At 48.1% G+C, this 15,596-nt stretch overlaps 1 protein-coding gene across 4 annotated transcripts in view; it reads right to left on the bottom strand.

Moving 5' to 3' along the window:
* NDE1 (nudE neurodevelopment protein 1) overlaps positions 1-15,596 on the bottom strand; it is a 39,148-nt gene that overhangs the window by 21,981 nt on the left and 1,571 nt on the right. For 3 of the 4 annotated variants that reach the window (XM_019987337.2, XM_019987340.2, XM_019987339.2), the window contains exons 1-3: positions 13,129-13,222; positions 4,214-4,340; positions 2,247-2,400 (exon numbers count right to left, since the gene is read on the bottom strand). In XM_019987337.2, the coding sequence (XP_019842896.1) occupies positions 2,247-2,400; positions 4,214-4,296 (237 nt within the window). In that variant the 5' untranslated portion in view covers positions 4,297-4,340; positions 13,129-13,222. Of the gene's footprint in view, positions 1-2,246; positions 2,401-4,213; positions 4,341-13,128; positions 13,223-15,596 lie in introns of those variants that run through there. The other variant, XM_019987338.2, reaches the window with a different exon arrangement.

Genomic DNA, 15,596 nt, shown 5'->3' with positions numbered 1-15,596 from the left:
CTTTTTTATTCATCTGGTGATGAATAAGCCAGTTGTCAAGGAGTCCGACTTAGTTGAAAACTTTTCTCTTAGGTGACAGAAATATGTGCCGGGGGCCATTCTTCACTCTGAGGTCGTCCCCTTCCTCACCCTGTAGCTCCTAAACCTCACAGAGAAGTCTTCTGCCAGTTCAAGTGCTTGGTCTGGAAGTGCCTAATTACTTAGCACATGCGTATTTATCAGCATCTGTGCAGGTCCTCCTACCCTCTCCAAACCATGGTTCAAACCACCAGTCTTCCGACCCTGAGCCCCCTTCTGTGTAAAAGCTGTCATGGTTCCCCAGTGCCTAGGGCAGCAGTCAGCCTGTTAACAGAGTGAGTGACGTGGGCCAGGTGTAACCCACAAAAGACACTCAGCCCCTGACGTCAGAGCTGATGGGGGGACAGTAGCTGGGACGGGGTGACCTTGCTCTAACCAACCTGCCTTTTGCAGGTATGGACGAAGGCCAGGCTGGGGTGGCAGGAGCCACCAGAGGACAATCAAAGGAAACCGGAAATCCAAGGTCTTACAAAAAGCCTCACAATTCTGAATGCAGATATTAAATATTTTTGTAAAAGACCGCTAAAGAGATAAATGTTACTATCAAAAGAATGAACCATAACCCTCACCTCTAGTTAACAGCCTACTGCAATATTTACAGAGAAGCCTACAGAAGTTGGTGATTCACTTTGAAATGCACTGGGAAGACAGGCTGATGGATGGACAGATAACAAAGAGCAAGTGTGGCAGAGGTCATTGGCAGAGCCCAGGTGGTGGATATACAGGTGTTCGCTGGGAAAGTCTTTCAACCCGACCGTGTGCTTGAAAGCTTTCATGATAAAATGTTGAGTGAAAATCACCAAAGGCTTAAGCAAACAACATCTACGGGCCAGACTGACCTGTGTGGATGGCCAGTCTGGGCTCTGTGGTCTACACCATTAAAGCTCAGAGTCCACCGTTCAGCTTCCAAAGTCTGCGGGGTCTTCCCTGTGCTACTCCTCATCCCTCAGTCCCCAATCCATCTGCTCGCCCCACTTTCTCCTGTGTGCTAGGAAACCCAGGTTCCCAAGGTCCACTTGACGCTCATTCTTGCCTGTGTCTGAGCATCTTTTCACTAAATGCTTCTGGCCGTCAGGTTTGTCTCCCCCACGAGGCTTCCAGGGGCAAAGGGCACACCTCTTTCCTGTGCGTCACACCTAGCCCTGGGCTCACACTGCGGAACCTTGGTTCTTTCCCCCCGGTGGCTCATCAAAATAAATATGAGCAGCTCTGTTTAAAAAAAAAAAAGAAATTAAGAAAGAAAAAAAAAGACACGCAGGTCTGCTGGGGCCCCACCCAGACTTCCTGAGAACGAAACTCTCAGGGCGGGGTGGGGCCAGCCCTGTCTGAGGTTTACAAAGCTGGCCAGGTGACCCTGCCTGGCAGTGATAGCCCAGAGCCGTCTCTAAGGCCAATGCAACACTTCGTGATCGCCTGCTAACCCATACAGAGTGTCCAGTCTCTACCCCTCAGAGCAGTGGTTCTCCAGGTACTCAGCAATGACCGCAGATACCTCTGTGGTCACCACCTGGGGCAGGGGGTACTACTGGCATCCAGTGGGTGCAGACCAGGGATGCCGTTGAACACCCCGCAACGTAAAACTCAGCCTGACAACAAAGAGTTGTGTGGCTTCAAATGTCAACAGAGGCTGAGGAGCCTGAGTTCTGTCCAACAGAACTTTCCATAATGATGGAGACGTTCTACAGCCTCTGTGTTCACACTGACGCCCACTAGAGATGTGTGGCTACAGGAGCTACCATTCTGGACAGCATAACCCTGGGCCTTATAACAATCAGCAATTCCAGCCATGATCCATACTCTAGAAAAGTCTACCTTCCACATGTGCTCTGGGATTGCTAAACATGGCCATGGGACACGTGTGAGACCTGTCTCTTTAGTTCAGTCGCTCAGTCGTGTCTGACTCTTTGTGACCCTGTGGACTACAGCACGCCAGGCCTCCCTGTCCATCACCAACTCCCGGAGTTCACTCAAACTCAAGTCCATGGGAGTCAGTGATGCCATCCAGCCATCTCATCCTCTGTCTCTTACAGGGGCACTGGGAGCTCAAGTGCCCCACATGCCCGCAGTTCTAGGGGTGGGAGGGGGCCACACCCACAGGCTCCCTTCTCTGGTCACGGGTGCTGGACACCCACCCACACACCTGGGTGTGTCTCCGCTCGCCCCCTCACCTTGATGGTCTCCAGCTCCATGCGAAGGTGGTTGTTTTCCATCAGCAGGTCCCTGTTTTTGCTCTCAGTTTGTTGCAGCTGTGTCTCCAGTTCCGCCTCGTATTCCCGGCTTTCCTCCTGGAATTCCCGGAGCTCCTCTTGGGTGTTCTCTGCCCTGCGGGATTCCCAGATGTCAGCTCATCACTGAGCGCTTATGCGTTGCTGAGTGTTAGACATGGATCTGCTCTTTATTCAACTGCCTTTTGAGGCAGGAACTTTCATTACCCTCATTATACAGATGATGAGGTCATCTGTCTCAAGGTCCTCCCAGGAGGCGCTAGTGGTAAAGAACCTACCTGCCAATGCAGGAGACTTAAGAACCTAAGGTTCGATCCCTGAGTCAGGAAGATCCGCTGGAGGAGGGCATGACAAGCCACTCCAGTATTCTTAACTGGAGAATCTCATGGACAGAGGAGCCTGGTGGGCCACATTCCACAGGGTCACAGAGTCGGACACGACTGAAGCAACTGAGCACACACACGCACATCTCAAGGTCAAACAAGTCAGAAACAGGGCATGGAGCTGCCCCCAGGTGTGCCCGACTCCACAGCCCTTTCTTAACCAATGCACCGTCCAGTCATTCATTCAACGTGTAGTTTCTGGAACCCAATGTATAGTAAATATACTTCAGACTGTATACTCTCTGCAGAGTTATTTACAAGCAGAAACTGGACATAATACAAAGGTTCACTTACCATACCACTATCTAGGGTCCCTGCTCCATATCCCAAATACCCAATTCTGGCTTCTCAACCCTTAAAATTCAAGGCTTTTTTTTTTTTTAACAAGCCCTTCCCTGGTGGCTCAGACGGTAAAGCGTCTGCCTGCAAAGCAGGAGACCTCGGTTCAATCCCTGGGTCAGGAAGATTCCCCTGGAGAAGGAAATGGCAACCTACTCCAGTATCCTTGCCTGGAAAATCCCATGGATGAAGGAGCCTGATAGGCTACAGTCCATGGGGTCGCAAAGAGTCGGACAAGACTGAGCGACTTCACTTTCACTTTAAATCAAACTAAGAATAAAGACATCAGAGGAGCCTCAGAGGAGCTGGAATAAGACCTGCCTGAGCAGATTACAAGAATCCATGAGAAACAAGGAAAGAAACAATGTTACGCACACACCCACAGCTCCCAGATAGGGACATGGAAACACTGGTTTCAAACTAAAAAACTTGTAACAACCTAGACAGCTAGCTGCAGGGAGAAGTTCTCTCCCATACACCTGAGGGCTGACCAGATAAGGCATCTGAGAGTTGATAAAACACTGCCACAATTTGATACTCTCTAAAAATGTGTTAACTTCAAATCATATTCATTCCCAAGCTGTCACACCCTATTAATAGAGTGGTACAGATCATTGGGATATGCCAATACCTAAGATAAAAAAAGTCTGAATGTTAAGTTTTTCATAGCTTACTTATCTTGAATAGTATAACTTTGGAGGAACTAAGGTGTTTGGCAGTGGAAAGAATCAGAACATGAGAAATTCCTTAAAAATTTATTGACCTAAATAATTTTGCCTGTTACAAAATAGCAACAATAAAAAGACAATAAAAAGAAACTGTTTACACTTAAACAAAAAACAGAAACAAAGAAACAGACAAACAAAAAACTCTGCCAGAAAATAAGCTTGGGAGTGGCACAGCCTTTTGCTTAGGACCCTCTAGGCTCTGGGGTTCAAATCCCAGCTCTGCTGCCCCTGCCCCCCCCCAACCCCACCCCGGCTGTGTGCCCTTAGACAAGTTACTTGCTGTCACTGAGGTTCAGTCCCCCATTTGTAAAATGGGGTGAGAATGGTTTCTCCACGGGCCACCATGGAGATTTTATTGAGATGATGTATGTTCAGTTCTTCACAGGGATTGGCACACAGAAGGCCCAAAGTTAATGTTCGCTGCCATCACTGTGAGGCAGGTGAACTTGGGAGAACTGACCTCTGCTTGTAGGTCATAGCCAGGTCTTTCCAATAGTTGGCCTCTTCCTCCTCGGAGCTGAAGGTTTTGCCCGAGTCCGCCATTGTGGAAATGGGGGGAAGAGTTCACTCCTCTTGGTGCATAATGTCTAGGAGAGAAAGTTTTAAAGCTATTACCCACATCTAGTTAAACAGCTGGTCTTTAATAGAGTGGGGGGGAAATTCCTGAACTTTATGTTGGATTAATTGCGGCAAAAAAAAAAAATTGCCAAAAAATTAAAAACTAAACCTAGACAAACTACAGTTCATTATTTACATTACATTCATTACATTATATTACAATATGTTACATTCCAAGGATGGATACATATACCAGGATTTGCTGATTTTATTACATTGGAGGGAAGGGGAAAGCAGGGCAGCTTAGGGGTTCTAACTTAGACAACCCGGTGCTTCCACCATCTCCATCATCACAGAAGGAGAATGTCAGAAGGGAAGGCTGCAGGGTGAGTGGATACTTGACACCAGCTTCGGACACTTTTAGTTGGATTTGCCTGTGATCCATCAAGATGTAACACCGGATCTGAAACTCGGGGTGAAGTCCGGGCTAACAACACAAATTTAAGAGTCATGAGTTTGGAGCTGGTTCTTCCCTTTTTCTTGTGACTGAACCATCGAAGAATCAACTGAGGATTATTTATGGAACTCTGAGGCATGCCAGTATCTGAAAGCTGAGCAAAGAAAGAAACGGTGATGGAAGGAGACAGGAGAAACAAGTGAGAGAGATGAGAACCAGAAAAGTGACTATACTGGAGGAGACAGTTTCAAGGGGAAAATGGGGAATGAATGTTCCATGGTATCTGAGATGCGAGAGAGAGGCTAGTAAGATGAGCTCTGGAAAATATCCACCCACGAGACTTGGTGAAATGTTGGTCACTGGTGATGTAAGCAAGAATGGTTTCAACACCAGGAGGAGGGATAGAGGGGGTGGAGGAGTGACTGGGAGGTGAGGAAGAGGAAGTAGACAGGATCTTGGAGAACTGGGTGTGAGAAGAAAGGAGACGAATTAGACAGAGTCCCTTGGACAGCAAGGAGATCAAATCAGTCAATCCTAAAGGAAATCAACCGCGAATATTCACTGGAATGACTGAAGCTGAAGCTCCAATACTTTGGCCACCTGATGCGAAGAGCCGACTCATTGGAAAAGACCCTGATGCTGGGAAAGACTGAAGGCAGGAGGAGAAGGAGGCAGGCAGCAGAGGATGAGGTGGCTGGATGGCATCACTGACTCAATGGACATGAGTTTGGGCAAACTCTGGGAGATAGTAAAGGACAGAGAAGCCTGGCGTGATACAGTCCATGGAGTCACAAACAGCTGAACTCGACTTTAGCGACTGAACAACAGAGGGTAGTGGTGACAGGCTCTGAGGATGCTGAGCTATCCAGGACAGAGGTCAGGAACAGATTCCTATTAACAGTTCTCAGTCCTCGGACTCCTTGCTGATAGCGTTTCTCAATGTTAATAGCTTATTTTCTCAATTTGTTTAAGACTCTGAGTTTGTCAAAAGGTTATTAGGAATTCAAATGAGATTGCTCCAAAGTCCCTTCTTCCCTTCAAGATAGCTCACAGTTCTGTCTTTGGGGAAAAAAGAAGGAACACAACCCCCAACTCTGCAAGACATAACTAACAAGCCGAATATCTAGGTAAAAAATACAAATCATTCCGCTAAATAAGTCAGTTTTGACATGGACACGATCACCAACCAAGTGGGTCCCTGGTAGAAACTGAACAACGATACCTACATCTGAGTAAAGCACTTACTGACAACTCTACATCTGTTAGGACCTGTCTTCACATCTCTCCCTTCAAATTTCTCACCCTTCCCTGATTCAGAAAAAACATGCCATGTCCCCACCCACTCCCTTCTGGGGAACAGAGTTTCTCTGAAAGCTTGATCAAAGCAGAGAAGCTAGAGGGAGTACAAAGTTAACTTGATTTTATCCCTCAGTCCGGCATCCCTTCTTCCATCTTTTTGTAATAGCACCCCAATGTTCTCTTGGAGGAACCAACTCTACACTCTTTCCATGGGGCTCAGGTGGACTTGTCATCAGCCACTGTACCTAGGAGATGGCATGTGACTACTCACGCCTCCAGCGTCAGTTACAGGCTCAGAGGTGCACCTATCCCAAAGCTGAGCCCAGCGACAAGGGTGGGTCTAACCCAAGTTGAACCAGTGACAAGGATCAGCCTAACTCAAGTTAAGCCAATGACTGGATCAGAGGTGGGCCTAACCCAAGCTGAGCCAATGATTGGCTCAGGGGTAGACTTAACCCAAGCTGAGACAGTAAGCATCCAGGCCCAGGCCTTTCAAAGAGCTATCAAGAAAGAAACTCTCTGAAGGTGTAACTAACCTTACTATAATGATAATTTCACAATATATACATGTCTCAAACCACCGTGTGCTACACCTTAAACTTATACCATGTGATATGTCAATTATATCTCTGTAAAGCCGGGATCCGAGGCGGGGTGGAGTGGAGAAGAAACTCTCTTTCCATCAGGGTTTGTGGCGGTCATCTCTCTATCACAAGGGAGAAGGCTGCCTGAGAATGAAGCCAAAACAAGAAAGCAGGGCCAAGAGGTGGACACCTGGGTCCAGTCATCCCTGACTGAAGGTGAGGAGGGGTCATCAACTTCCTTTCTTGGCTGGACCAGTTAGGCCTGGATTTCTGCTACCAGAGAGGCCTAATGAATGTTGGAGTGAACGATCTTGTTTGCTGAAAGTAGAAAGGATAAGAGCACCTAGAGTGTAGATAATAGTAATTACCACGGTGACAGGCAAGGGCAAACCTAATTCTGGTAATCCCTGCTCAAGCCACAAGCTCTAATGAGCCCAGAGCTCATCTAGCATGAGGTCACCAGACAAATGTCTACAGTGTTCAGAGCCCAGAGCCCTCGCAATCGTGACTGAGTGCCGTGTGGCCATCGATGACTGTGTGGACAGTCTCAACCTCACGGCATCGGGGAACTCTGCATACAGGAGGGTGAGAAAGTCAGGAACCAGGAACAATGAATGTACACTGACTTTTCCTGCTGCTTGGAAAAAGCTCATGTTCAAGTTCATCATCATGAGTCCCCGCCTACTTCTCTAAACATTTCCTACAGCCCTGCCCCTCACCTGCTTATGCTGTAGTCCCACTGCCTTCTTTCTGTTCCTTGAACATACCAAGCGTGCTCCCACCTCAGGGCCTTTGCACTGGCTGTTCTCTCTGCCTGGAATGCTCCTCTTTCAGATCTCTGCCCGCAGAGTCCCTTCTTGCCATTCAGACCTCAGCTGAACCGTCTTCCCTAGAGAGACCTTCTCTGAAGATCCCACCAAATACCTCCTCCAGCCCTTCACTGCCACATTAATCCCTGCTTCATTTTATTTCATCACTTTATGAGTTGTGTTTCTGTTTTATCTGAAAAAGTTGGCTTAAAACTCAACATTCAGAAAATGCAGATCATGGCATCAGGTCCCATCACTTCATGGAAAATAGAAGGGAAACAATGGAAACAATGACAGACTTTATTTTCTTGGGCTCCAAAATCACTGCAGATGGTGACTGCAGACATGAAATTAAAAGACGCTTCTTGGAAGAAAAGCTATGACAAACCTAGACAGCATATTAAAAAGCAGAAACATTACTTTGCCAACAAAGGTCCATCTAGTCAAAGCTATGGTTTTTCCAATAGTCACATACATATGTGAGAGTTGGACTATAAAGAAGGCTGAGCGCCAAAGAATTGATGTTTTTCAACTGTGGTGTTGGAGAGGAGTCCCTTGGACTGCAAGGAGATCAAACCGGTCAATCCTAAAGGAAATCAGTCCTGAATATTCATTGGAAGGACTGATGCTGAAGCTCCAATATTTTGGCCACCTGATGCAAAGAGCTGACTCATTAGGAAAGACCCTGATGCTGGGAAAGACTGAAGGCGGGAGAAGAAGGGGACGACAGAGGATGAGATGGTCGGATGGCACTACCGACTCAATGGACGTAAGTTTGAAAAAGCTCCAGGAGATGGTGAAGGACAGGGAAGCCTGGCATACCACAGTTCGTGGGGTTTGCAAAGAGTTGGACACAACTGAGCAACTGAACAGCAACAACTGGAATATCAGTTTTGAACACAGGGATCCTCACCATCATTTTTTTTCCCCCTAAATTCCCAATGCCATGAACAGTGTCTGGCATATAACAGGCATTCAATAAATGCTTGTGGAAGGAAAGAACACAGGGGAACATAAAGATTGACCACTCACTGGAAGGGGATGTGAGATTAAGGAAAAGAAGCAAGAGACCCTCTGAAGGCTAGTTTTTATAAATCCCTAGGATACTTAATGTGTATCTGCATGTTCAGTCACTCAGTCATGTCTGACTCTTTGCAACCCCATGGACTATGGCCCCACCAGGCTCCTCTGTGATTCTCCAGTCAAGAAGACTGAGTGGTTTCCCAGTTCCTTCTCCAGGAGATCTTCCTGACCCAGTGATCGATTCTGTCTCCTGTGTCTTCTGTAACAGCAGGCAGATTCTTTACCACTATGCCACCTGGGCAGCCACCATACACACCTGATCTTAGCCAAATGGCCGAGAAAGGGACTTAATAGGATGGGGAAAAACCTTTCTCGCTCAGCACCCGAGTGGCATCTCATTGATGGCAAGGGGCTGAAGGACAGGGTGTCATGTTGGAAACTACCCACTTCCCAGGTTTTCATGATAAGGAATATTCAGAACAGTTACTGGAGTTTTAGTAACCTTCATCCTACAGCCTTACCAAAGATGAGTTTCAGAAAAGGGTACTGTTATCATGGCCAGTGAGGCTTAGAATTTAAGCCTCAGTAAATAAATGAAACTGAGCTTTTTTAGGAGGTGCTTCCACTGTGGCTCTAATTACAACCCCTGCATTTTAAAAACACCCCTTAGGGAAGAAGAAGATGATGCTCAAGGCTAAGAGGAAAGAAATAACAGCTCAACTTCACTCTCTTATGAAAGACCACACTTAAAAACCTAAACCTTTCCTTTTTTCCACTTGAAAATATCTCGGAAAAGTTCTAAAGTGCATTCTTGTCTGCCACAGACAGCAGGCAGGATGACTGGCAAAGGTTCCCCTTTCCCAGCATTACAAGTTTATCATCACCTTCTGTTTGTGGAGTGCTAGGCATTTAATATGTCATTTCCAAACAACTGGATCCTTTCTGTTTACCTCGAAGATGCTGGAGAGAGATAGAGAGAGACAGCGTGTGTGTGTGTGTGTGTGTGTGTGTGTGTGTGCACGTGCTAAGTCACTTCAGTTGTGTCTAACTCTTTCTGATCCTATGGACTGTAGCCCACCAGGCTCCTCTGTTCCATGGGATTCTCCAGGCAAGAATACTGGAGTGGGTTGCCATGCCCTCCTCCAGGGCCTCTTCCTGACCCAGGGATTGCTAAGGCAGTCACTGGGCTTCTTGGGAAGCTGGAGCAGAAACATTACCTGTCTTGGCCATCCCCATAGATGCAAAGGAGTAAGAGAGGCAAACCAGACCCAAGCGCAAGGGAGACTTTGAATTCAAATTCAAGGTCTCTTTGGGGTTGCCGATAGACTGCATAAAAGTCAGATTCAGTTTTTGGGCCAAGCGGTCTTTTAAAAGGCACTGTGACAGACAGGTGTCAGTGCGTAGTCATAGCATCCACACCTTTATACACACTATCTTCAAGCTGGATACTGCATGCATTTATTGCATCTGTGTCAAGGGATTGAGCTTGCTAACTTGCATTCTCAATATACCATCCTGCTGCATCCTGTCCCAGCAGCTCTGTGGGCAAACCTGCTGGGCACCTCCAGTGTATGTGCTACAACACACAAGCACAAACTGGGATCTAGTGGTCCCAGAGGTATTTATTTTCTGTTTTGGATAACTTAGATCTATTACTCTTGCAAAAGCGTTTCAGCAAGCTTTTTTTTTGGCATGTTTTCCATGATCACACTTATTAGGAAAGTCTGAAAACACACTTGAGATACACACCTTTGATTTCAAAACTCTAGAAAAGACAAAGCAGTCTTTCTCAGCTCTCCTCTGAGTGAAGAAAGCCAGCACAGCTGGTTAGGGGCAATCCACACCTGCAAACCATCAGGGATTAACTTCTCCACCCCAACCACACTCCTTCCCAATCAAAACACAGGGGAGAGGGGGAGAAAGCGGCTGCCAAAGGCCAGCACAGGCTCCCACAGCTTCCACTTTATGACGCAGGCTTTACATTTTGCATAAGTGACATCACTGGGGCAAAATCAGTCAAGAGTCAGCAAGTCTGACTTCTGTCTCGGTGCTTTCAAAGTCTGAAATGATCTACCCACAAAAAAACACCTCAGCAGGCATGCAAGGACAAATGCTCAAGGGTGTACACCATCACTGATGTAATGATGAGGGGGAGCTGGAGAAACTTAACTGAAGACTGATCGGAAAACTGTGCAGCTAAGAATTAAGAGTAATGATACGGAAGAAAGTTCATGTTAAGAAAGTGCCATTTTTCTAGTGTGTAGCACATGGAACTCTGCTCAATGCTATGTGGCAGCCTGGATAAGAGGGGGCTTTGGGGAGAATGGACACATGTATATGTATGGCTGAGTCCCTTCACTGTGTACCTGAGACTACCACAATGCTGTTACTTGGCTGTACCCCAATACAAAATAAAAAGTTTAAAGTGTAAAAAAAGAAAGAAAAAAAGTGCCATTTTTGTTTGCAAATGTAGCTTCCGCTGTGTACATAAACAGAAGAGGGTCTGGAAGGAGGTACCAGAATGGGAGTAAGGCAGCCGATAAGATGAGAACTTGTTCCTGACACCTGCTACAATAAATGTTTTTTACAATAAGCATATATTGCTTTTGAAATCTTAAGTAGCTTAAATGTGAACAACAACAAAAAATCCAGAAAGCTACTGTCCAGGGAGAATTTTACGCTACTGAACCAAGATGCCAGGGAGGGAGCTTTTCCTACAGTGGTGCATTCTCCTCCATTCTTTTCCAAAGATTTCCCAACACCCACTAAGTACTAGGTGCTGCTGAGCGCGGCAGACCCAGAGCACCTACATCAGGACAAGCTGCAAACGTTGTACCAACTGCAGACACAAACTTTCTGTCTACCAGCACGGTCCTGTTGGGAATTATCTTGTGAGCAAAGGGAGTGCAATCTCTCTGGCCTCACACGTTCTAAAGCAAAAGAACACACTCCGGAAACAAAAATAACATCCTAACAGAATAAGGCAAGTTAAGAAACTATTATCCAAAATGGGATAGAACACACCAACCAGAGGCCTCTGACACTTTAGGAGCATGGATCATTTGCATCTAATCTGACACAAAAGACACACCAAGAGGAAAAATTTAAGTTTCAAAAGTGGCGAAATACGCATGGTGGAGGCCGGGGGGGGGGGGGGGGGGGGGGGGGGGGTCGGGGTCAGGACGGGTCAGAGATCAGATAACAGGTGGCTCTGAGAGTCCCAGGACTACGACCCAGGGATCGAACCCAGGTCTCCCGCATTGCAGACAGACACATTACTGTCTGAGCCAAGTTCAAAGGACCCTACCCACATCCTATGCTTCCCTGGTGGCTCAGATGGTAAAGAATCTGCCTGCAATGTGGGAGACCCGGTTGGGGTGGATCCTGGGTTGGGAAAATCCCCTGGAGAAGGAAATGGCAACCCACTCCAGTATTCTTGCCTGGAGAATACCATGGATGGAGGAGCCTGGTAGGCTATAGTTCATCAGGTCGCAAAGATGTGGACACAACCAAAGAGACTTAGCACGCAGCATACACAAGCGACTCGCTCACACACACACACACACTCACACACACATCCTACAATGCCATCCTTTCCTAGAATACATCAACAAAACTCACAGAGAAAATCTGAAATTTCTGTACAGCACAGGCTGCATAGGCCATTTCTTTAGAAAGGAATTTAAAGGGACCTACAAGTAGAGAGGGTCACACCAGGTACAAAACCTGGACCAAGAAATAAGGGAAGGTCAAGCCCTCAGGAGACAGTGAACTTGAGAGGACTGGAGAAGATAATCTTAGGGTCCCCCAAAAAAGCAGTGTCCAGAGGGGTTTCCTATGACCTCAGAGAGGCAGGTAAGCCCAGTCACCGCATTCAAGCTCTAGAAGAAGCGTTTTCATCCTTTATCCAACCCTTCCCCAAAGTGCTGTCAGGGGAAATCTGAACCGTCCTGCAGCAGAGATCTGAGAAAGGCGGAGGGAACAAGACCGTTCCAAACACGTTCCCAAAGGGAGGGGAGTGCCAAGTAGAGGGGAGGTTTTTGGAAAGAGGCCTCCGCCGAGGGTGGCAGTGGGGTGGGGACGTGGGCGAGCATGGGTACGGCGGGGGGCTACGAGGACGGAGAGGGAGGTGGGGGCAGCAGGAGGAAAGGGCGAGGGCTGCGGGGCAGAAACTGAGCGAGAAGGGAGACCAGAGGACTCTAGGAAGGATGTCGGGGTGGCGGGGGATGGAAGGGAACAGGGCAGAGCAACCGGGCTCCGGGGACCCGGGACGAGCAGGGCAGAAGAGCCAAGGAAGTCAAGCAGGGAGGGGAGGGCAGCGGGGTCGGAGAGAGGCGAGCGCAGAAAGAGAAAGAAAGTTGGCGAAAGGGTGAGGAGCCGGGCGCGCAGGACACAAGGGTGGGAAGGCGCTAAGTTAGGAAGGGAGGCTCCGGAGAAGGGCGATTTTTCGAGCCCAGCGCCCGGGAAGCGACGCCCAAGTGAAGGGCGCGCCAAGTTCCCTGCACCGCCGCGGCCGGGGGTTCCGAGAGCGCGGCGGGCGTCGGGCGGGCAGAAGAGTTTCCCCGCGGCCGTGGCGATGATGAGGACGACGGCGATGGCAGCCTCCGAGCAACCCCTGCCCCGGGGGCCGCAGCTCCGCACTTACCGGCTCGGGCTCTGCGGACCAGCGGCGGCGGCTCGGGCGGCTGCGGCGGGGGGCGGTGCAGCCCCGGGCCTCTGGCCACCGCCCCCGCCCCCGCGCCCGCGGCCGGCGTCGTCCATTGGCTGCCGCTCCCCGGGACCGCGTCCCCCGCGGCCAATCAGCGCCGAGCAGCGCCTTTTGGAAACTTTTTTCCCAGGTCCCGGGCGCGGCGCGGCCACGCGGCGGCCCTAGGCGGGCTGGCGGGAGGGGTTCTGGGAGGCTCCTGCTGCTGCCAGGGTTCTGGCTGGGCTTGGAGGCTGCGGGCTGCTCCCTAGACACCGCGGGGAACGGGCTTGGACTTGCGGGCCACTTCAAGAAAATATGACTCCCTGCCCTTGACCCCGATTGCGTTTTCCTGTTCTTGGATTTCCTCCGAAGCAGATAGAAGAACAAAGATCTACGTCTCCTTAGAGTAAGCAGTGTCCCAGGTCCTTCCCAGAACTTGACAACCAATATAAAAATTTCGACATCATTATCTTCTGCAAAGGCAGCAAAGCTCCTTTATAGAAATTTGTTTTGGGGCCTGGCCTTGAATCCTAGCTCTGCCCCTTAGTAGCTGTATGATCTTGAGCAAGTTCAGTCAGTTCAGTCGCTCAGTCATGATGGATTCTTTGCGATCCCATGGACTGCAGCACGCCAGGCTTCCTGTCCATCACCAACTCGCAGAGTTTACTCAAACTCATGTCCGTTTAGTCGGTGATGCCATCCAACCATCTCATCCTCTGTCGTCCCCTTCTCCCCCTGCCTTCAGTCTTTTCCAGCATAAGGGTCTTTTCCAATGAGTCAGTTCTTCACATCAGGTGGCCAAAGTATTGAAGCTTCAGCTTCAGCATCAGTCCTTCCAGTGAATATTCAGGACTGATTTCCTTTAGGATTGACTGATTTGGTTAGGGCAAGTTAACTCTCTGTGATTTACTTTCCTCATCTATAAAATGGGATTTGTGATAGGATTTACCTCTAGGATTATGCAGAGATGAAATGAATTGACTTGGCATTTGTAAAAGGTTTAGGACAGTGGCCTCAGCACATAGTTAAGTACAATCTATGCAGGAGTAGAAGGGGGCAACAGAGGATGAGATGGTTGGAGAGCACTATCGACTTAATGGACATGAGGTTGAGCAAACTCTGGGAGATAGTGAAGGACAGGGAAGTCTGGCATTCTGCAGTTCACGGGGTGGCAAAGAGTCGGACACAACTGAGCAACCGAACAACAAAAAATGTAGGTAGTGATCATGATTTTTTTTTTTACTGGTCCCTGGTAGCTCAGTAAAGAATGTGTCTGCAATGCAGGAGACCCAGGTTCGATTCCTGGGTGGGGAAGATCCCTTGGAGAAGGAAATAGCAACCTGTTCCAGTACTCTTGCCTGGGAAACCCAATGGGCAGAGAAGCCTGATGGGCTACAGTCCATGGGTGGCAAGCGACAGACACCACTTTGTGACTAAACCACCACTGTCTGTGTCAGGCATAATACTAATTTCTTGATGTGGCTTTCACAGCATTCCTACTTGTTCACCAAGTAGGTTTATAAATTTTTACTGAGCACTCACTTATAGCACAATAAATGTCAGACAAGACACCTGTCTTGAAAGGGCTTATAGTATTAAGAAAGGACACTAAATCAGCAAACAGAAAATGTGAAATAATTTCAGATGCTAATTAGTGCTATGAATAAAGCAAAGTCATGTAATAGAAAGGGGCTGGGAGAGGTCCCTTCAGATAGAATGTCAGGGAAAGCCACTATACCAGGTTACAATGGAGCTGAGATCCAGATGATGAGAACCACAGGAAAGAACTTTTATTGTCTTCATTTTAAAGATGAGAAAGCAAAAGTGTAGGAAGTTTAAATGCATTGCCCAAGGTCTCACAATTAGTAAACAAATCAGGCTGTAAAGCTGGGTATGTTTGACTCCTAATCAGTGTTCTTTGTCATGATACTGGAGGCAGAGAGATCTTAGCTACTTTGAGGCCCCCAACCAGACATGGAATCCCTCCTGTGTCCCTGCCATGGTTAAGAATGGCCTTGAATTCCTCTTTGTTGTTGTTTAATCACTCAGTCACTTCCACCTCCTTAGCGACCCTATGGGCTGTAGCCCACCAGGCTCCTCTGTCCATGGGATTCTCCAGGCAAGAATACTGGAGTAGGTGGCCTTTTCCGATGGAACCTGTGTCTTAGGGTCTCCTGCATTGCAGGCAGATTCTTTTACCTCTGAGGCACCAGAAAAGCCCTAATTCTTCTTTGACTCCTTGCTAGTTCCTGAAAGAAGCTCAGAGACACAAAAGGGATCTATCACCTACATCAATAGGGTTAAGGAAGGTATCAGAATGTCTTTTAGGAAATATCCATCCTGGCCACAGATGCTAATAAATGATTTGCATCCTCTTGTCACTTTTGCCCTGGCCTTGCCAGAACCTCACCATTCTGTGAGGATTC

Source organism: Bos indicus, chromosome 25 (assembly GCF_029378745.1).
Source record: "Bos indicus isolate NIAB-ARS_2022 breed Sahiwal x Tharparkar chromosome 25, NIAB-ARS_B.indTharparkar_mat_pri_1.0, whole genome shotgun sequence".
Taxonomy (NCBI): Eukaryota; Metazoa; Chordata; class Mammalia; order Artiodactyla; family Bovidae; genus Bos; species Bos indicus.
Note: the sequence above shows the minus strand (reverse complement) of the source record. Positions and strands in the feature narration are given on the sequence as shown.